Source organism: Rhagoletis zephyria, unplaced genomic scaffold (assembly GCF_001687245.7).
Source record: "Rhagoletis zephyria isolate East Lansing unplaced genomic scaffold, Rhagoletis_zephyria_1.1 Rzeph_scaffold_04753, whole genome shotgun sequence".
Taxonomy (NCBI): Eukaryota; Metazoa; Arthropoda; class Insecta; order Diptera; family Tephritidae; genus Rhagoletis; species Rhagoletis zephyria.
This window is the reverse complement of record NW_016161836.1, coordinates 19170-42235: the sequence shown is the minus strand read 5'-3', so window position 1 is coordinate 42235 and position 23066 is coordinate 19170. Positions and strand designations below refer to the sequence as shown.

The following is a 23066-nucleotide window of genomic DNA, read 5'->3' as shown; positions in this document are numbered from 1 at the left end:
ACCTCTAGGAACTTTAGAAATTCTTTCTGGGATTTTCTGGATTTTTTCGTGATCTTTCGGTATTCTTCGTGTTTTATTTGTTGGGATCTTTCGCAATTATTTTTAAGAAATATCTCCAACGGACAACTAAGAATTTTCGCACTCGACTCTCAATGCTGCTTAAATTAGCAACTTGTACTCAGTGATGCCAAAACGTGGGAATTTTTCCCTTTTGTGTTGGTTTTTAATAAAAAGGTAGCTAAACGGGCAAAAGGTACTTTCAAACAAGGATAAAATTGTGTTTTAACAAAAAATTATTTGGTGAACTAATTTAGAAATTATGTTAGGCCATCAGAGTATTCATATCTACATATGCCTATGTACCTTTATATATGACTATCTGTCTAAAAGCAATAAAGTTAGAGGGTGGAAAAAATGAGGGATAAACTTTATGGCATCACTGCTCCTAATCGTTAACTAGTTCTCCGATTTTTCACAAAATTTCTTTGTTCTAAATAAAATTACATTCAATATTTAAGCTCTTACATACGGTATGTATAGTAGGGTGCCTCACCAAAAAAGCTACGGTTTTTTCATCGGAATTATAAATTTGATTTGATTTTAAGACTTCCTCCAAAATATTTCTGGAAAATACTAAGATTTGCGTAAGCTGGACTGATTTGAAAAATATCTCTAAAAATCTCATTTGATTCCGTTGATAAAATTTTTAAATGTTTTAATGCACACCTTTTAACTTAAGCTCTTCCATCATCCAATGTGTTTTAAAAAAATTTTAAAAAATAATATTCTTTATAAAAAACTTGATTTTTGGTGGTATTTTCCAATCGGTCCAGCCAAGGCCGTATTTAGGGGCGGGGGGGGGNGGGGGGGGGGGAGGGGTTGTAGGTGTTCTGACCCCTCCCCCCGCCGAAATGTAGAAATGTCGGATTTTAGGGCCCTAAAAACTTTAAAAAAAGGCAAAATCAGCTTTGAAAAAAGGCAAAAAAGGAAAATATTTTTTAATTTTGTTGTGTACTTCCTTTATGTACAATGTGCATGTCCAATTAAAGATATTAAAAAATACATACAGCGGTCAAAAAATTATAGCCGAACCACTTTTTGCCAAGTTTTAACGTGTTATTTTCGTTGTTATTTAATTTTGGTAAATTTTTTTTCTATGAAAATATAGTTAATTCTTTAACAAATCCCGTGTAATTCCAAGTTTCCAAATTTGTGCAATATTAAAAAAAAATCAACAAACCTTAGTACAAGTTTCGAGGTTTTTTAAAAATTCTAAAAACTCAATCGCAGTTTTTAGCCATTTGAAACTTGTACTTTATTCTACTACAACTGCGTACTTAGAATCTTATTAAAAAATTAGAAATTTTAACGAAAATTTGTTGAATTTTTTTTAAATTGCATAAATTTTTAAGGCAGTGTCACTCGATTGGTACATTTGTACAGATTAGGACATTTTTATTTTGGGCTATTGGTACAAAATAAAAAAATGGGCACTTTTCTTTGTAGTCAAGGGATTGGTACAATACAGCGATGTTCTATTGAAATATTTCAACAATCTAATTTTCGTGATTGGGATAAAGAAAAATATTTGGGTATTCACACAGTTGGGATACGATTTCCACCAAATTTTGGCAAATACCCAATCGTGTGACACTGCCTTTACACTTGTATTTAGACGGATGTTGTTAAAGAATGAACTATAAAAAACTAACCAAAATTAAATAAAAAGAAAAATAATATTTTAAAACTTGTGAAAATTTGGTGCGGCTATAATTTTTTCGACTACTGTACATTAGACTGCATCGCCACAAAAAAAGTTGCGGTTTTTCCGGCGGGATTACCAAACCTAGCATATTTTAAGACTTCTATCAAAATATTTCGGAGAAATATTAAGATTTTCGTGAGCTGGACCGGTTCGAAAATACCTCTAAAAATGTAGTTTTTTATGAATAAAAATAGTTTCTTAAAGGATTTTTTTTGAAAAAATCCCCCAGATTACTAAACAGTTTAAGCTTAAACAGTTTTCATAAAAATATTAAATAAAAATTTTAAACGGAATCATAATAATGAGATTTTTGATGCTGTTTTTTAACTTTTTTCAAAGATTATTGTAAGAAAAACTTGAATAACTGCTTTACCGATATAGACTTATGAGGTATCAGTGGAGAGGTATTTTCGCACCCTTTTTGTTTTGTATGTGGAGTGATGCAGTCTACTGTACATAAGTTAACTATGATTACTGGGCCGTGCTGTCATAGTAGCACAATGCCACTAAGTGCATTTTAAAATTTTCAGGCAATAGCCCCATGCGATTATCGATTATATTTTTTGTTGTTTGTGTGTTGTGCCTACGGCCCTGGTCCAGCTGACGTTAATCTTAGTATTTTTCTGAAAGAACTTAACGGTAGCTTCAAATTATAATAGATTTTATAATGCCGATGGGAAAAAAGTAAGTTTTTTTTTGTTTTTGTACGAAGAGTGTTCGATATCGTAACCCAATTTTGACCATCTAATGGCCTTAATAGGCTTCGATTTTCTTCATTCCCGTAGCCAAAAAAAATATTTATCCAAAAAAAACTTTGGATTTGCATTGTGGCCAATGGTAACCATCAGTTACCACCTCTGCATGGCTGTGAGTTGCGCAAAGTCTGCAAAGAACTCCGGTTGTCCGGCGGATGCGGCAGACTACGCTGAGTATCGGTAATGTATTTACAATAAATTTATGTATAGGCGGCTATTTCCAACGGTAACTAAGTATGTACACCACCTCCGTACGATGAAAGTAATACAGAGCCCCGACGGCTGGTAGGGCTGGTTTTTTTCCTTTTATAAACTCCAGATTTTACGGGGGATTTGTCAAGCTAGTGTGAGCATGATTTGAGGTGCCGTCAACATATTACTTGAATAAGCCCCGTTACCGGACACTTGAGAAGTGCATATGCAAAAATTTCATAAACTACGAAGCGAAAATGTTTGCACATGCAGCTGTGCCCTTTGTATGCGGGTTTATGGAAGATGTACGTTAGGCTGGAGTGAAATCGTTAAAAAAAAAAAATTTATAATTTTGTTTTTGGTATAATTAAGATTTTTACTTTAATGGAACATTTTAATTACCCAGGATTAGCGAATAAAAAAAAAAATCGCTCCACCCTAATGTAAATAGTATGCATTTAGGCTGCTAAGCACATTATTTTACAATAAAATTAGTCATAGTTAGTGAGAGGGCTCTTTTTAGTATTAAACAATCTGAGGAATAATTTAAAGAAGATTGCTAAATCTATATATATTAACAGCAAATTACAAGTACTTGTTAACTGAATATGCAATATGAAATTACAACTTTTTTACAACTATGTATGTATGTACTTACTTATGTATGTATTTGTTTAAAAATATTTTTATGAACACTCACTGCCTACTATGGAAATCTTTACAAAAACTAAGTACATATTTTATATGTCAGATGTGTTTTAAATTAACAAACTTGATATATCAATTTGTAGAATGAACGAATGTATGAAATGTCTTATACGCACACAATTAGTTACAAGACCGACTAGGATGGATACGAAAAATGATTTGAAAAGAATGTACCAGTATGTATTAGTAGTAGTTACAAATATGTAAGTATGTAGTAGTTGGAAATAAATTTTGTCATTTAAAATTAAAAAAAAACCAATACTAAATGAACCAAACATAACACAAATGCAACTATCTTTACAAACTAACAGATAAAGAAAAACAAATATTAATTGAACGCCTAACTTAAATTACGATTGGAAATATTTTGTTAGGCAAATACAAATATATAAGAATATATTATATACTTGTATATGTATTTATTTTTGTCTTTGTATAAATATATATATATATATATATATATATATATATATATAAATACCTATATATATATATGTATATATATATATTTGTTTTGTTTCAAGGCTAATCTCAATTGTATACTAGCGTACATACATACATTTCTAAGACAACTAATCAGTAGGAACTCGCTGAACTTACCTGTTATAGAGCAAAGCAGGCGTAGTGTTGGTGTATTGCCGGAATATTGATTTATCATACCCTGACTATGTGCTTTCGGTGCGGGCATACTCAACGTGATGGCCTTATGGAATTTACGACGTCGTGGCTCAACTGTTACAATTGGTGAAACGGCCACACCACGACCAAGTAGTTTAGCAGTTAGATCTGGATCGACAGGTTGTGCCTAGAATGAGGTAAACANCATGTGAATTGCTGGGAAAGTCCTAATTAAAGTTGAAACTTTGTGTGAGTTTATTGGTTTATGGCATACACTGTGAAAAATACGTAATGCCGTGAGCAGTGGCCATCTTGGATGAATATTCAAAACCATTAGCTCATTGGAAAGTATGTAGCAAATCTTTTGAGCTGAAGAAGCGCAAGTTGAAGCGTGGCTTTGGCAGTTTAAAAATGAAGATTGGTTAATCGCCGTAATGTAGGCTGCATTCTAGTAAAGACTCGCAGCTCGTTACACTCTTTAAAGCATAAATTTTTCTGGTTTTCGTTTAATTAGAATTTCTATACTAACAAAAGTTCAGGCCCATTAGCTTCCCAATAAATTTAGTTATCAAATAAACTTTAAGCGCTTAAATTTCAATAACATTACGTGTATTTAGAGGGCCGTTGAAAAATCACTTTGTATATATAGTAAAACACTACAGGCATACGCATATACAAAACTCTAGGTTTCCGCACATTCGAGGCACACTAATCCAGACCCAATTGCAACATAAACTACATATATATATTTACTATAGGCATTTATATATGCTTGTATGTACATATACATATATGTATTCAACTAAATATCTTTACTAAATATTTATGACTTTATCTTACAAATTCACTGCCAACCTTTTGAATACTGAATACAAAAAAGTTAAAGAAGCAGTGAAATGTCTACTAATTGAATGAAAAAAAAAAAAACATTTTCATTTAAAGTTTATGTTCGAACTAAATTTATTGGGTATTTTTCGTTTATCCATTAAGTATAACTTTTTTATATAGTAGGTAAATATTAGATAAATCAGTAAATAAGCAAAAGTATTGCGTACATGTGTTGATATAAATTTAGGTATGTACTTTGCGTTGTATATATGTAGTAGAATATAATTTATTTAAATCTTAAACGTTTTAATGTCGCCATTTATTTGACGCTTATAAATAGTTTTGACGAGTATTAAGGTTTTGCAATTTTTTCTTACATTGCATTCTTAAATTTCCAACTAACATAGCATACTATGAATAGTATTGTAAGTTTTTATTGATATTTTGTTTATAACCCTTTTATTATTGTATTGTTAAGGATAGATAAAGATATTCATATTTTCTATTCACTAATAACTATGTATGTATGTATGTATGTGTATTAGACCGTACCACCTTAAAGCAAACAAAGGAGGTTCACCATACAACCCTGAGTCTAAAATAAATTGAAAAGGCAATTTCGAAAAAATAAATAAATTTTTTTTTGGCCGCACGTAGCGTTTGCCTTTTTCCGTTTTTCGTCATATCTTCAGCATTTAGAATCCGATCTTAAAGTATGATTTATCGATGTTCTTATCTCGAGGAGACGATTTTTTTCTACCGTTTTTACCACCCTAATGTCAGTTAATTTCAGCTAGCCAAAAATCATTGAACTTTAGTAAGGAAGTACTTCGATTCGAAGGCGATTTCGGTTTTTTTTTGGCCGAAAGTAGTGAGTTTCAGTCGATTCTTATGATGTTTTTGTATCGAGAAGAAAAGTTTTTTGTTCCAAAGTTCATTGACCTCAAGCACACCATTCGAGCATTTACCCATCTGATATTAGTTCCTATCACTCTTACCGAACCACCGTATTGTCAATAAATGAAAGCTAACCAAAATCCATTAAACTTTTTCTAAGGGCGTATTTCGATTGTTCCAGTAGACCTTTTTAAATTTGTTTTTTGCCGAACTTGCTTGCTTGTAAGGTGGTAAGGTCTAATGTACATACAGGCTGTTTCATCAAGATGCTCGAAATTATAGTGTAATCCTGTATATTAACTATTTTGAAAAATCCAAATGATTAAAAAATTCAAATTCCAGGCAATTTTCACAAAGATAAGTTTTTCAAAAGTATACTATGGCATGCGCAATTAAAGATTCTTCTAGTCTAGAGTGGAATTCGGAGGTCAGAAGAACTTCTTGCGCTTACAAATCTGCAGCTCTGACTGTTGGTTGGAGTTTTTACAGGTCAGTGTATAATTGGCATTCACATAATATGGCTGGTAATCTTTTCTACTCCTGTCGCAACTGGCAAAAGGGTAATGAGCTGCAATCACCTCAGCACATTCTCTTAGGCTTTCCAGTCATCGCGAGGCTAAGGTTGAAATATTTTGCCTCGCACTTCCTATCTAACAATCGAGGTCGAAGGTTGGCGTGAGAGCATGAGAATGCCGGACTTGGTGAATGTTTACACAAATGGTCCGAAGATGAACAACGGTGCAGGCGCGGCTGTATTTTGCGCGGAGCTGGGTCTTTGTTAGCCCTATCAGCTGAAGCGCTACAGTAGCATTCTCCAGTAATTGTTTAATTGTTGTTTTACTAGTACAAGTCTCATTAGACAAGAGTTTTATTAAAAGTCGTGTTATGCGTACATTCATACATACATATGTATTAAAATAGGATTTAAGGTGTACATTCCCTGCGACTAGCCTTGACAGAACTGTCCAGCCAACTTAAATATTTTCTCCTACCGCCGAGTACAGCTAACCTATTAATTGTGTTTTAACATTTATATATGTGCGTCAATATGTTTTGTCCGACACTATATCTATGTGTGTACATATAAAGTACATATCTACATATATATTAATTTTTGATTACCATGTTATCTTAATGGGGTTAGTGATTCCTGCCAACATGATGCAAAATTTTAATAATAATAACTAGTAGTAAACTAAGGTTTTGATATTCTTAAGTTTTTTTATGAAAACCTGCACTTTTTTATCTGTAACATTTTTTATTTAAAGTATGTATGTCTATCTTTTACTAAATAAATTTGCAATTTTCCAACTTCTGTATAGGGTCTCATTACCCAACCTGATATTTAGCGGACCTCATGTCAATAAGTTCAAAACTTCTACTTGTTTCATTCATCCCAAAATTCTAAACTATTTGTTTGACGCCATAATTAATTTTCTCAGCATTGCTTTTTGTTTGTGCCAGAATCAATCTACCCATATTTTGGAGAAAAAATGCTCCAAAGACGTATGCAGCGTCTGACTAAACTAACTACCCGAAACAGGTTTTTATGGTAGGATTAATCTTGATGCTGGGCGTAGGGAAACCCCTATGGTTGACAGCCGAGCCCACAGTACTTAGTAATCTTCTGATTTGGAAACTTTACAAAATAGAACTAGAAACTTTTAAGTCTGAAATCAAGAAAACAAAGAGGTTTTCCTGCCGAGTCTTCTGTTGTGCAAGGTTTCGTTCCCAGGATGTCAGATCTCTAGTAACCTTGGGGTCGAAGCTGAGCTTTTAAGGCATGATCAGTGACAGAGTTGTTGCGTCAAAGTGATGTGGTGCCACAGAGTAGTACTCTCTTAACTCTCCGACTATGTTAGTCGGAAAGCTAGAGCGTGTGCAGCGGGCTGCCTCATTTTAATCAATGGAGCTCTTAGGACCCCTTCCACATTGGCTCTTAGCGTCATTATCGATTTTGATTGCAGAGTTATCCAACTCACGCTTAGAAAAGTAAAGCCCTGCCATTTGATAGATATGAGTACTTTGATTTTTATGTATGTCTATCCACCTAACGGCGCGTTAAAAGTATAAATTCAGCTACCAAAATGGCATTTTCGGACATTTTGAAGAAAATCTTCTTGAGTTCTGAAGCCCAATTCACCCTCGGCAGGTTTTTAATAAGCAAAATGGTCAGATCTGATATAGGCAGCTGTACCTTGTGGCGCCGTGTGGTGAAAGATTTGTACAGAAATACTCTAGGTACTCTAAAGAAATAGCAAAATATTCCGTAGACTTATCGTTTCACACTGACAGACCCCATATAAGCTGCGGCAAAATGTATTAATGAAATTCGGTATATATTACTTAGTCCACGCCCGCTATATATATGTATTATGGGGCAAAAATTATATATGGTATTCGATTTTTATAAAGTTTGGTTTTTGCATGGCTGGTGAGGGTGGCAGTAGGTCGATTTCTACCATCTTTCAAATTCCAGTTTTTATGGTTAAAACTAAGACAGAAACTTGCTTGAAATCGGATAGCATGTAACATTTCGGCCCACTTGGGTAGTGGGCGTGGCTATTGGCCGACATTTTTCATATTTCTTTATTCCTAAGCAAAATTACTACATGAAAAATATTTCAGTAAAATTTAAAAGCGTTTAATACTTCTTGTCGCAGCTTATATGGGCACCTCCGACTGCGAGCCGGATTTCCTGATAAATGGCCTTTTTTGGCCCGAAATTGAACAAGATTAAAGGTGGTTTCAACAAGGCTAATGGCGTTTCCTTTTCTACCGAAAAATGTTGCCTTATCAGTGCCCGCTTCGCACAAGTACTAAGGAGAGGGCAATGAAAAGGCAACATTGTTTGTGGAAAGGAAAACACCATAAGCCACTTTGGCCGCANTCCAGTTTTTATGGTTAAAACTAAGACAGAAACTTGCTTGAAATCGGATAACATGTAACATTTCGACCCACTTGTGTAGTGGGCGTGGCTGTTGGCCGACATTTTTCATATTTCTTTATTCCTAAGCAAAATTACTACATTAAAAATATTTCAGTAAAATTTAAAAGCGTTTAATACTTCTTGTCGCAGCTTATATGGGCACCTCCGACTGTGAGCCGGATTTCTTGATAAATGGCCTTTGTTGGCTCGAAATTGAACAAGATTAAAGGTGGTTTCAACAAGACTAATGGCGTTTCCTTTTCTACCGAAAAATGTTGCCTTATCAGCGCCCGCTTCGCACAAGTACTAAGGAGAGGGCCAATGAAAAGGCAACATTGTTTGTAGAAAGGAAAACACCATAAGCCACTTTGGCCGCGTAATGGCTCTATTACGCGAGAAATTTCCAAGACGCGGGATATGGCTGGGCACCAAGCTTCTGCTATTTAACGCCTTTAGATTACTTTTTATTTAGCGATGTATAAAATAGGGCTTATGCAAAAAATTCCAGGACTGTGGCGCTATTGAGGGGCTAGATACTTCAGTTAATGGCCGAGTTATGGCACGAACCGTATGAAAATATATTCCTTACCTTAAAAAGAGTTGGAGATCATTCAAAACTTTAATAAGAAACACAAATTCCATCGAAATTTCAAAATTCAGTATCTTTTTTTACTTTTTACTTTCGCAAGTAGAAAATGGATAACCCTAAGTATGTTATACATCTGGGGGTTTCTGCTTTATTTGTTTGTACTCTTTCACTTAAAAATGGAAAAACTTTTTGTAGTTTTTTTTTAGCCTCAACCATTTTTCTTCTTTCATAGCAAAGATATTTGCTGTACAACGCTGATTACCTTTGCATTTAGTCCAAGGTTAAACGATTACTGTGAGCCCGGAATTTACTAAACGATAGGTAACGGAAAAGTAAATCAAATTAGGCGGTGCACAGCGAGAGGAATACCGTACGCTCTGCTGAGACGCTATAAAGCAATTTGAGCCAGTCGCTTCAGAGATTTTCGTTCAGTTAGTACCAGCACAATTCAATCGAATTCGGTATTCGCAAGTTAGCTAGATTAATATTAAAATTAGGTGTGGTCCGCGACCCAGTAATCAATTTGGCCCTCTACTCTTCACAATACTTCTTCTAAACCTATATCCATCAAAAATTTCAACAGCTTTATCGGGGATAGCGAGTGAATATGCTTAAGCTGTGGCTACATGCTTCCTCTAAACTTCTTTCATGTCTTATACAGACTACATCACACTCTGTGAGGATGTGGATTGGTGTCTCGCTAGTCGTGTCGCAGAACTGGCAGAGATCATTCGACCATTTCCCCAGCTTGTATAGATGTCCTCTTAGTCTGCAGTGTCCAGTACGCATACATGTTAGAGTATTACACGCTTCTCTTTTGGGAGGTTAATTAAGTTTTGGAATCCACTCTTAACCACTCTTACCATCCCAATAAACTTTTTGCCTGAAGCATTCCTTCCGAACTATTCCCCAGTGTCCTCCTTTCCCTCCTGAGCACATTCTTCATAGTATTGAGAAGTGGTAATTTCAGTTAAGCTTAACTAGGCAAGTGCCTGGCGATGTTTTGTTAAGACCGATCCTAGATAGGGAAACTAATTAAGTACTAGCATATTAAAGTTCACCATTACCAAGGCCTGATTCGGTGCTATCAAACAAAAACCTTGACGCTGGCCGCATTTCAAAGTTTTAATTATTTTAAAATACTAGAAGTACTACTAACTAAATTTGAACAAACTGACATCATAAAATTATAAATTTTAGTTTTAACTAATTAACAGTAGCCTTTGAAAACCAACCCAGGTTTCCTCAACTATTTTCCCTGCACAGCTGTGCTTTTTTTTTGTATGCTAAGAGTACTCAAAGAAATCAGTGCATTTTCATAATAAACTAAGTGTGCTGCTTGTGATACAGAAAGAATTAGTATGAAGCCATATGTTTTCATTTTAATCGATATTAATTAAGAGTTGTAGACCAAAGTTTTTATATTCTGGTATTTCCTGTACTTCGAATTATTTTTTCACACTGCTGTGTTCCATTTATGCTACTTTTAAGTGGCTCGAAAAAAATTTATGTTTGGCTTCATAATGCAATAATGTTAGTTTTTCTTTTTATAAATGCAAATTGGTTGATTTTCCTTTTTTTTTTTTTTTTTTTTTTGGCTTTTTATTGGCATACAAACGCCTCTCTGTTATATCTACTTAGGTAAATATTTTTGATAAATAAGTTATTGTTATTGATATTTCCTTTCAAATATGCATAGATCAATCGTTCACTATTTAGTGCTAGTAGATACTTAATTATTTGATCTTGTTCTCTATTTTGTATGCGTCTCATTTAGGCATTTTCTTAATTTACCAAATAAGTGAGAAGCGCTTCTTCTTTGGTACATGATTGACGCTGATTTTACGTAACTTTTCTGGTGCAACACCTTTGCGCGGTTTAAAGAGATTTACCTGCAAGCCAACTTTGATCTTTTTGGTGAGTGCACCTTGCGGGAAAACGGCCTGCACTTGTGGCACCACAGTGCTGGATACCATGCCACCCTCTGGTCCGATGGCGTGCACCTCTTGGCGTATACGCGAGACTACAGCAAAGTATTGTGGAAAATCATAGGTAACAAAACGGCAAACATGATTTCCAGCTTGCTCCTCAAGTTGTGCAATTTCTGTAGACAAAAAATCAACTATTACTTGAAAATTTTTGAGGCACAATTTTTGTAGATATTTAGTAGGTACATATTATCCGTTATACTTACCTTCGGGTTCGAAACATTGTTGCATTACATCGTGTATGATTTCTTCCGAATTATCAATTGCATGCTCTCGCCAGGTTTCTCCATTATCCGAGCGCAATATGATAATTTCACGCTCTTTGCCGCGCAATGAAGCGAAATGTGGCACCTCCATGATGACGGGGCCAATAAATTTGGTCGATACTGGCCCAAGTTCCAACACACGGCTAGCCAAAGCTTCACCCTCCATTAGCTGTGGTGGATGCATAGTGCGTTGTGGTTTAACATATCGACATGTGACACGAGTCGGTTGACAAGTGGAACGCGATGGTATAATCATGCGTACACCACTGTGGCGGCAACCACGCATAGCACCGCCACGCGCATCGACGAGGAATGAAACAAGGAAACTGCAAGAAGATCATTATTCGAATTTTAGTTAACAAAGTATACTTAAAAATAAAAAATGGAAATTAAATTTGTATAAAGGCATTCGTACAACGATCAAAACTTCGGTGACTAATGATTTACATAATAACATCAATTTGCATAAGAACCACTACGACGACGACGATTAGCATCTTGTTTCAGGGAAAAAAGATGCCACCACCAACGCTGCAAACGGGCGCAACACGAATTATGTGGACTCGGTAAAGGGTTCTGAACAGGGAAGCGAGACCTATTTTCTGCAATAAGATGAGAGAGGCCGAAAAGCGTGAGCGCGAAATGCTTGCCAAGATGAAAAATTCTCGAAATGAAAAATATCGAAAAGTTTGGCGATTTACATAAAGTTTTAAGGCGATTGCGAATTTCGGTAAGGACAACCACGCAGGCCTAGTGATCAACGCCCAGCAGGCTAAAGCCTACCATCAGTGAACTAATTGGACCATATCAGTGTGGCTTTACAGCTGGTACATCTACCATAGACCATATCTTTTCTCATATTTAAAGCCGCCTTTGATAGCAGACAAAGCAGTTGTTGATACGCCGCGATATCTGGAATTCATATTCCCGTTTTATCCGAATAGCGAAGAACCTTCGGAGACGAGAAAGGTTTCAGACAGATTCCTCCTCTTTCGTGCAACTTCTTTAATCGTATGCTGTACTGCAGAACTAAATAACTTAGACATAATTTTCTTATAAGAGCATGCAACATCCTCGACCTCATCTACCGAATTGCTTGTTCTACCTTTTGCAAGCTTGGTATGGAAGAACGTGTAGAGTATTAGAGGACATAATTTAGTATTATGGACTCTGGTACGAGTAACATCCAAAATAAACCAAAAAGTCTAATAGCGGTCACCCCTCGGCAATTAAAAATTTCCGTGTGTATTCCCGCCATAAAAGCAGCTTCTCATAAAGATATAATCACCGTTCGGAAGCGGCGTGAAACTGTAGGTCCCTACTCCTTGTGTGACAGCATCAAGTCGCACACCACAAATCGGAGAAGAAGCGCAACCAAGCACAGCAAACCTTTGCGCGCCAATAATTTATTTATTAATTTTGTTTTAAAACAAATAGTAATTTCATGGAACAATGAGTTGTATGAACTTCACGGGGATATACATAGGCATAGAACAGTGACAAAAAATATTTGCCGCTGCGACTGGGAATGAACGCAAACGCTCCAGCCCCAAATAGCAGAGAAAGACGGTCAGGCATAATAAGAGAGAATGCTTAGTCAGCATAGCAGCCCCCCTTCCGGGATAAATAATACAATTTAAATTTTCGAAGCGTTCCCGTTATCGAATGCAGTTAAGTTTCGTGTGATTTCGAGTAGAGTTAATCGGGCCCAGTCTGCTAACTATTGAAATCTAATCGGGCCCATTCTGCTAACTATTGAAATCTCGGAGGGATTATTTTCGACGTTAAAAGATGGCGAATTTGTTCAGAAGGTATCTACTTCATCCTCTAGTCTAGTAAAATCTTTGTTGAAGTCCAAAATTTCGTAGTTGAGTTTACCTAGTCTGAGGTTTCTCTCGGATTCTTGACCATCGGAATAGGTGATTCATAACTTGAATTATTTACAGTGAAACCTCGATGTAACGAATCTTGCTAAAACGAAAAATTCTATATAACAAAATGTTTGCTGCGTCCCCAGAAAAAAAAAACCTAATTGTTGCGATATTTTCCATACAAAAATGCTTCATAGATATAGCGACGAAGTTTGGAGCCTGAGATCTTTCGGAATATATTGACGATTGAAGTTCCGTTAGTCTCAAAAGCCTCTACATAACAATTCTGAATATGTTGACTGTGGGAGTCCCGTTATAAATAAAAACACGAACTCAGGTTTTCATATTCTATAAATATAACGAAACTATAGGTGAAATGAAGCATTTGCCTAACCTCTTCAACTTCGTTATATCAAGGTTTTACTGTACTATCTATGCCTTATTTTATGCTTTTACTATTGAGTACAAGTTTTCAATAACAGCGAAACAAATAAGATACGTGTGAATCTTGCGAGACTAACGGCTCTATTCTGTACTCTGTGTCAGTGTATCAATTCTTGTCACAGATTGCTTTTACGGAAAAATGTATGAAAAAGTTTAAATTTGTCAATAAAAAAACTTTTGTCACCGATACAGAATTGGGCTATAAAACTAAGATCGTGAGTATTTGCGGTTTAACAATTTGTCCGTATGGCAGCTCGGTTAGAGATCAGCGGAGTTCAGTACATTTTGTTTTTAATTTGCGAGCTGCCTGGCTTTCAGGAACAATCTTCTGTATATACATATGATACGCGAAGGCATTTTTGTTAATGTCATCAGATCTGCACCATTCGTTAAAAAATTAGATTTCAAATTAAGGGACTTTGGTCTGTAGATATACAACCACATCTTATAGTATTGAAAAGGGTTTGCCACCTGTTGAAAGCTATATTGAAATTATTTAATAAGTTAAATTAATTGTCACAATATTTCTCTCAGCCGAAATTGGTTTGAAAGGGCTTTATTTCTAAACTACATGCGGGAGAGCTGCCACCTGTTTAAAAAGTCTAATTCAACTTGACAAAATTATGCATTACAATGTCAGACGAAAGATTATAATGGTTTGGTTTGAAAATATTTTGAAGAGAGCTGCCATCTGCTTGTCGAATTTAATTAAAATATACAAAAGTTATATGAACTACTAAGATATGAGTGCCAAAGGAATGTTTCAAGAAAGCTTTAGTTTGAAATTATTTTTTATTAGGGTTGCCACCTTTTCGTCATATCTATCTAACTGAATATGTATGTATAATAAGCATTTTTTGTGAAGGTCATCAGATATGCACGGTTTGTTCGAATCTCAAAAATGAGCTGTTGAAATTAAGTGTTTGGCCTGTAGATGTGCAATAAGCCTTTATTTTTTGAAGTTAGAAACAACTGGACGGATTTACATAGATGAAATTCGGCACACACACGAATCGCTCGAATCGCTTATAACTATGGCGAATATTAGGAATTTTTTTTTAAGTTCTTAAACTTTCATGAGCTTAATTTATCAGTTTAATTACTTTTCTGCTGGTAAACATTGAAATGTTTCACAATTCAGAAACAGTAAACGGTGTGAACTGAATAGTCATTCAAAATGGCAATAATTTCTGGTACATAAAAAACCACCCTACTGTTATCTCTTCCATTTTTTAGTTTGAATATATTTTTGAAGAGGATGATTGTTACCCTTTTCGAGCCAAATTGAAATAACCTACACACAAGTTACGTGAATTGTTTCACTATTGGTGTCAACAGAAATAGTTTTAAGAAAGATTTAGCTTAAAAGTATTTTTATTAGGGTAGTCGCCTATTAAATAAGTCAAAATTATTTTAGTTGCACATATGTTGCATACATAAATGAAATACTACTAATTTATAAATTTTTTGCGATGCCATTTGAATTAGTTTGATTCAAAAACAATTTTTTGCAAATTTTGAAAATTTATCTTAATTGAGTTAGCTTTTTCACTGATATAATTATACAGCGGGAATCGTAACACGTCGGATCGGGAATGTTACTTTTAAGATAGGCAAACAATTAATTCGGGTTGCCAGAATGGCTTTTTGATCATAAGATTCAAGGGTCGAATGGGGTTCGCCGCAGAAATCTTAGGGCATGGGAGAGATTTAAAATTTGTATTCATTTGTTTTTTTTCTCATGCCACAATTCTATTTAGCTTCGTCGAATCGACGACCCAATACTTCTTTGCAACTAAAATTTTGCATTTTGCGATATAAAATCGTCGTAATTTAAATTTAGAGATAATAAATTTTACTAACATATCGTCGCCCTTATGCCAGAAGCATAAATGTGCAAATTTATCAGTTTTGAGTTATTGGTTTGACTCCACTAACCTTTGGATGTTCTACGTTATACCAAATACCAGAATACCATGCGTACACGAAACCCACATATTTTACTATTTCAATTGCATAAAGTAGAGTTAAGTCTCGAAAGAAAAATTTCTAACTTGATTTCCCAAAATTTTAATTTTTACCCTTCTATGTTTCTGGCATACGGGCGACGGGATATATTCACCATATTTTTATACCCGAGCGAACTTGCTCCCATAACGGTTGTTCTTTTGAACCAAGGACGGATGTTATTGAAAATGGGAAAATTGGACAATGCCTACCTCCCGTATAACGGTAGTTTGCAGAAATATGAAAACTGCGATATTACTGAAGTTTATTCACTCAAAATTGATATTTAAAATTATGTATATCTTGGGGAAAATAAGAATATTATAAATTATTAGAAAATGGGCGTGGCACCGCCCAGTTATGTCCCAGTAACAGTTCCATCAATTTCTACTAAACTCGGTTTACTTATTGTACTGGACACATAAAAGAAAGACGTGGAAAATTTTTGAAAACGGACTAAAACTACGCCTACTTTTCATATAACGGTAAATTTCAGAAATGCGGAGACTTCACTATTCGAAAATAAAAGGCGCAAATTTACTCAAAGTTGATAATCATAACAACCTCTGAGAAATAAATAAGACTATTATGGAATTTTGAAAATGGGCGTGGCACCGGCAATTTGTGGCTACAGCAGTTTATCTCATTAGGTTTAACTGAAAAAAGCCATCGCAGATGTTTGAAATAGGGTCAAAACCACCCCTGCTTGANCAATGCCTACCTCCCGTATAACGGTAGTTTGCAGAAATATGAAAACTGCGATATTACTGAAGTTTATTCACTCAAAATTGATATTTAAAATTATGTATATCTTGGGGAAAATAAGAATATTATAAATATTAGAAAATTGGCGTGGCACCGCCCAGTTATGTCCCAGTAATAGTTCCATCAATTTCTACTAAACTCGGTTTACTTATTGTACTGGACACATAAAAGCAAAACGTGGAAAATTTTTGAAAACGGACTAAAACTACGCCTACTTTTCATATAACGGTAAATTTCAGAAATGCGGAGACTTCACTATTCGGAAATAAAAGGCGCAAATTTACTCAAAGTTGATAATCATAACAACCTCTGAGAAATAAATAAGACTATTATGGAATTTTGAAAATGGGCGTGGCACCGGCAATTTGTGGCTACAGCAGTTTATCTCATTAGGTTTAACTGAAAAAAGCCATCGCAGATGTTTGAAATAGGGTCAAAGCCACCCCTGCTTGACATGTAACGGTAGTTTTCGAAAAGGTGTAAAAACTATATTTAATACTTAAACTGTTTTACTTTTTTTTAGTATTTCCTTGATATTTTCACATAGGCAAAATAAGCAGACCTTCCATGGTTGAATAATTGTTTGTTAATTGAGTTAAAGTTTTGTTAAGAAAAATTAATAAATTGAGTTCAGTACTTATTACTCTTTATCCCATACGCAAATGTGTCAGTGTATAGCAAAAATGATGAAATATTAAAGATAAAATCGTACAGAACTGTCTCGGTGCAGTTGCAAATTCATAACGCCCTCGATCTAATCAAACGTTTTGATAAAGTGTTCAGTTGTACGAACACTATATACATAATACTTTTTTACTACTTATATAACTTATATAACTACCTTTTCCAAGAAAGTTTTCGGCTGCGTGTAAATGAATAATNTAAAATCGTACAGAACTGTCTCGGTGCAGTTGCAAATTCATAACGCCCTCGATCTAATCAAACGTTTTGATAAAGTGTTCAGTTGTACGAATACTATATACATAATACTTTTTTACTACTTATATAGCTTATATAACTACCTTTTCCAAGAAAGTTTTCGGCTGCGTGTAAATGAATAATAAAAAAAATAATCGCACTTACATATACAGACTAAAAAATGTAAATACATATCTGAATTATTTTGAACTTACCCCACATATTTTTGTTCCTCATTAAGCCCGTTACCCATATAAATACCATCCACAATCGATTTGCCAGCGCCATGAATTTGTGCTTTATGTGGACTAATCAACTCTTCGGCGATGGCCTGCTGTTGCGGTTGACCTCCAACACCGCCAGCGTACTCAGCGCTATGGGTCATCATGCGATTCGAATCGATACGTTCGTCGCGTGTGACATCGATCGGCAAGGAATCATCGCCTAGAGATTTCATTTCATCAACTGTCAAATAACGGTAAGGCTGATCGGAAAGCATATTATCTTCGCCTGGTAGTGGCAGTAGTGGTGGTTGTGGTGGTGGTGGTGGTTATGTAGTGGCAAGTTGACCAGTTTTATNTATTATCTTCGCCTGGTAGTGGCAGTAGTGGTGGTTGTGGTGGTGGTGGTAGTGGTGGTGGTTGTGTAGTGGCAAGTTGACCAGTTTTACAGTTTTATTTATTTGGCATTCCATTGATATCCGATTTGTTTTTCCGATTTGATTTGGTTTTGCGGATTATTAGCGGTGTCGGCGCGAATAGTGCAAAAAAAAATTTTGAAAAGAAATAAATAAAGAAATATGCAAATAATATATATATTTTTTTTTATTTTGAAGAGCAAACACACATGCATTTTTTTTTAACATACATACATACAATATATATATTCTTTTGGATTAAGTATNTTTTTTTTTTTTAACATACATACATACAATATATATATTCTTTTGGATTAAATAAGAAAGCTGAGAATGCATTTGCAATGAAACGGAAGTCGGTAGAAAATAATGAACATAATCGAAATGGTAACGCTTTCTTCTGTTAAATATGAGTGTATGGGTGTTTAAAATATGTACAGGTGTGTAAATGTTTGGAAGGCAAAGCACACAAAGTAGACGTTGCATATGTCGCAAGCAATTGACACCTATTAAAAAGCCGATATGAACAACATTAAAAGAGAACCTCGGAAATCGCTTAATATATTTATGCGCTTTTATCAATATCTAAAAAAAATTGTTTTAACATTTATAACTATGTAGTTTGCACTTTTTAAGTAATTGGCTTTACGATTTTCCCTTTCAGCATTATCCCTTGTATAATTAATCATATATTTAAATTAATTCTGTTAACACTATATTTAACATCAGTATAAGTTTATCTATGTGCGTCTATTAAATTAATATTGATGTTCATACTTGAGTAATTTTTATACACACATACATGATTCTGTTAATTGTAGCAATGTATTATACGCTTATTTTATACACACATATGTATTTGTTGAAACAAATCTGGGCTTAAATCGTCATAAAGTCATGTTATCTCATTTTTATAGAGAAGCAAGATGACATCCAACCTCTTATTCCCTATACATATATTAATTAGACTGTGTCGCAAAAAAAGTTTGTTTCTTTGTTTTGAGAAGTTTAGCTTCATACAAATTTCCGTCCTTAACAAGTCCTAAAAACAATCAAAATCGAGCCTATTTCATATCGAGTATTGTGAGGCGGCCGCTGTGTTGTAATGGTTACAAATGCATACTACCATTCCGCAGGGCCTGGGATCGAGCCTAGGTTCCGACATACATACATCACAAACAAACGAAAATAAAAAGATTTTTCTAAGAGCGGTCGCCCCTCGGCAGACAGCTTCACAATACAATCGTCGTTCGGAGTCCCCTTTGTGCGAGAACATCCACAACAGAACATCCATAAATGGGAGGAGAAGCTCGGCCAAACGCTAACAAACTACTATATTAATATTATCATCTATATATCGACAATTGAGTGAAAGGTCGACCTATCTCGGCAGCCAGTTCGAAAACGCCCTATCTCAGCAAATTTTTCAAGTACGCCCTGTTTCAGAGTTTGGTTGAAGAACGCTCTATCTCAGCTCATTTTCAATATATTTTTAGTTAAGATAGGGCGTTTTTGAACTGAATTCTGAGATATGGTTTTTTTTCAGCCCAATTCTTAGATAGGGTTAGGTTAGGTTAGGTTATGTGGCAGACCCATGAGAGGAACTCACTTAGACATTCAATTGTCCATTGTGATACCACATTACACAAATTCTTGGAACGGTGCTTACAATAAGGTTCCGCAGGCAGCTGATGTTCAATTATTGATTCTAATTCGAGCTAGTTGAATATCTAATTGCATTAGCAGAAGTTAATTAGATTTCTAATTGTAAAGGTAAACCAATTTTTTTTGCTAATGGCAACTAATTGCAATTAGTTTTACCATTGGAATAAAAATTTCAATTATCTAATGGGAATTAGTTGAACTAATTCTAATTGTTTAATGAATTAGAGAATTTCACAAAAGAAGGTTAATTAGGAATCATTAGCATTATCTAATCATTATTTAACGAGTATGGTCTGAACATACTGAGAGTTCGTGACAGTAAACACCTCCTCAATAAGATGTGAAGATGTTTATTGGACCTCTTCTTCAGAGACTACGATTCTCCCATTGGTCCTTTGGAGGAATATGTGAGGAGATGGATCCTTTTGGGGCCAGCCTCAGAATCTTGCAATCCATTTTTTCAGGCAGGAAGTTGAAGTTTTCGAGAATTGTCGAGTGCACGTGCGTTGGGTTGAAAGAGAACCCCGCGCTTTTGAGCCTAACAGGTTAACCTAATATTCGCGTGTTGCGTTTTGGTACGCACGCCGTAGAATTTTTTTTCTTGCGTCATTCGAAATTGGCTTGCGAGCATTTGCATTTGATTTCATTGAGTGAAATGTCAAATCAAAATGTCACGCAGAACAAAAATTGGAAATTGATTTAGTTTCATACGCACGTCGTTCAATTTCGGTTGGTCCCATACAAGTTGTATGTGCATGAGAAATTTTTGACAGTAAATTGGCGGCGTGCGTGAATATTCGCTACTTCGCCTGCAATGCCGACAGGTGCGACATTGAGCATAGCATTTAGCGCTAGAGTATGAGTGGTCTGCAGTGCTCCACTGATTCCAACAAGGGCCGCCCTTTGCACGCGCTCTAGCTTCCTAACAAGAGTCGTCGTTTCAGTCAGTACAAAACTTTTGGAGAGAGACCTCATCTCTTCTTCATAGCCGTCCAGTATTGCACCCAAGAACCTGAGTCTATCAGCGAGAACAAATGAAGCACCCCCTATTGAGGGAAGATAGGGTGTTTTTCCCCTTTGACAACTTTGACAACGTTTTGTAATAAATATAATCGGGTACTGATTGCGCGGTTAAATATTACCTTCTACCCGGCTACCTGGATAAAGACAACCCCCTATCAGGGTACCCAGACAAATATAAGCCGCTACTCAAGCACCCGGATAAAAATTGCCTTCTACTTGGGTACCTGAATCAGGATAAACCCATACCCGGATACCCGGTTAAAAATGACCTGTTACCCGGAGAAATATTACGTTCTACGCGGGAACCCTCTACCCAGGTAACCGGCGGACAAGTACAAATATAGCCCGCATCCTAGGTAACCGGATAAAGATAAGCCCGTACCGTATGTTCTACATTTTATAATTAAAGAAATAATATATAGTTTGAGTGGAAAATAGTGGAAAACTTACTTTTAGTAAAATTAAATACATACTTAGGTACTTTACCTACATACAGTTACCCAAGTATAAGCTGACAATTTAGCAAGTTTTGGCTTTTTTTTTTTAATGTTTATTATTTTGTTGTTTTTTTTAGCTGATTAATTAACTTACACCATATAAATCTAAATTTCAGGCTTTGAGCAAAAATTATGAAAATTCTGCAAAATTTCACCGATATTTTTAACTTTTTTAACAGCACCTTTGGATCAAATTTTGGTACGCAACATTTTTTTCCATACAAAGTATGTTCGACAATTTTTTATATGGAAAAAATGCGGTAAAATCAATGGTAAGTCCTAGCTACTTCAAATTTGCACTATATTTGGTTTTATATGGCGATTGTTAAGTAATCAGCTATACTTTAATGAAAGAACAATAAACATTAAATAAAGTAGAGAATAAAAGCTTGTAAAGCTAGCCAAAACTTGCTAAAAGTTTATATTTGGGTCACTGTATTCCTTCACCTTCAAAGGTGACTATTGATAAAAAAAAAGGGTAAAAATATATTTTGCAAATACTGAATGTATTAATTTTACTTTTTCTGCTTTAATTTTCTTCAATGCTGTAAATAACAATACAATTAAATTTATTTTGTAAAATACCAATTGGCAGTTACATAAGTATGTATAAATACATGCGACCAATATTATTCATCTAACTTAATAACTTAAAACAAGCAACCATTACTAATAAGTCTCCTAGATAAGTATCGGTGAAGATTTATTTCTTGAAATTAAATATAAGTAAATCTCATTTGCCAACCAAAACAATGCGCGCAGTTGTATATCTCTCTGAGAGAAACCTTTATGTCGCAGGTTTTTCGGTTAATGGTTATTTACGAGCTCTGGTTAAATCTATCGTGCGTTGGACATATTTTTTTTAAAAATTCGCCAAAAATTTACTCTACAATTAGATATGCATAACTTTAAAAATACATTTTTTTTTCATAAAAATGTAATATAAATCTTATTCTTATTTGGCGCTGTGATTGCCTAACCGCCAGTCCTTTCTCTTCTGTTCCAACTGACGCCAATTGGAAATATCAAGTGAAGCCAAGTCCTTCTCCACTTGTTCTTTCCATCGCAGTGGGGGCCTCCCTCTTCCTCGCGGAGCCGCTGAATGTTTATTCACTGCACTATATCCATGCCGTTGTTAAGCTCATAAGGTTCATCGTTCCATTGGCTGCAGTACTCGCCGTCGCCAACGCGTTAGGGCCCGTAAATCTTCGGCAAAATCTTTCTCTCGAATACTCCAACAGCCGCATAATTGGATGCTGTCATTGTCCATGCTTTTGCGCCATATACCATCACGGGTATGATGAGTGACTCATAGAGTGTGGGTTTCGTACGCCTAGTGAGCAATTTAGTCCTGAATTGCATACGCAGTCCAAAGTAGCACTTGTTGGCAAGAGTGATTCCGTGTTGGGTTTTCATGCCGGTTTAGTTATGCGGCTTTATTATCTTCTCCAATATCAGATTAAAGAAATCGCACGAAGGGGAGTCGCCTTGTATTACTCAACGTCATTTTACACAGCCGTATCAGTTTCGCGGGCGGATACCAATTCAGACATCGCGGCGTATAGGCAACTCCTTTTAGTGCTGTCGTAGGCGGCTTTGAAATTTGCAAATGAATGGGGTGTGTCGATCCTGTTCTCGCGAGTCTTTTCCAAGATTTTGCCTATTATTAATACCTGGTTCATGGTGGATTTACCAGGTCGATAC

The 23066-nt window shown here is 35.3% G+C and overlaps 1 protein-coding gene across 2 annotated transcripts in view; it reads right to left on the bottom strand.

The window, feature by feature from the left end:
• Nucleotides 1-5252: 5252 nt before the first annotated feature.
• The window catches only part of LOC108371180 (ankyrin-3-like), a 29051-nt gene continuing 11237 nt past the window's right edge, over nucleotides 5253-23066 (bottom strand). Inside the window, exons 6-10 of one of the 2 annotated variants that reach the window (XR_001848722.1) lie at nucleotides 17756-18050; nucleotides 17645-17665; nucleotides 11476-11861; nucleotides 10067-11385; nucleotides 5253-7200 (exon numbers count right to left, since the gene is read on the bottom strand). Coding sequence is in view for 1 of the 2 variants with exons in the window: in XM_017626690.1 (XP_017482179.1) it covers nucleotides 11072-11385; nucleotides 11476-11861; nucleotides 17645-17665; nucleotides 17756-18050 (1016 nt within the window). In the remaining variant the exon portion in view is untranslated. Of the gene's footprint in view, nucleotides 7201-8896; nucleotides 11386-11475; nucleotides 11862-17644; nucleotides 17666-17755; nucleotides 18051-23066 lie in introns of those variants that run through there. The other variant, XM_017626690.1, reaches the window with a different exon arrangement.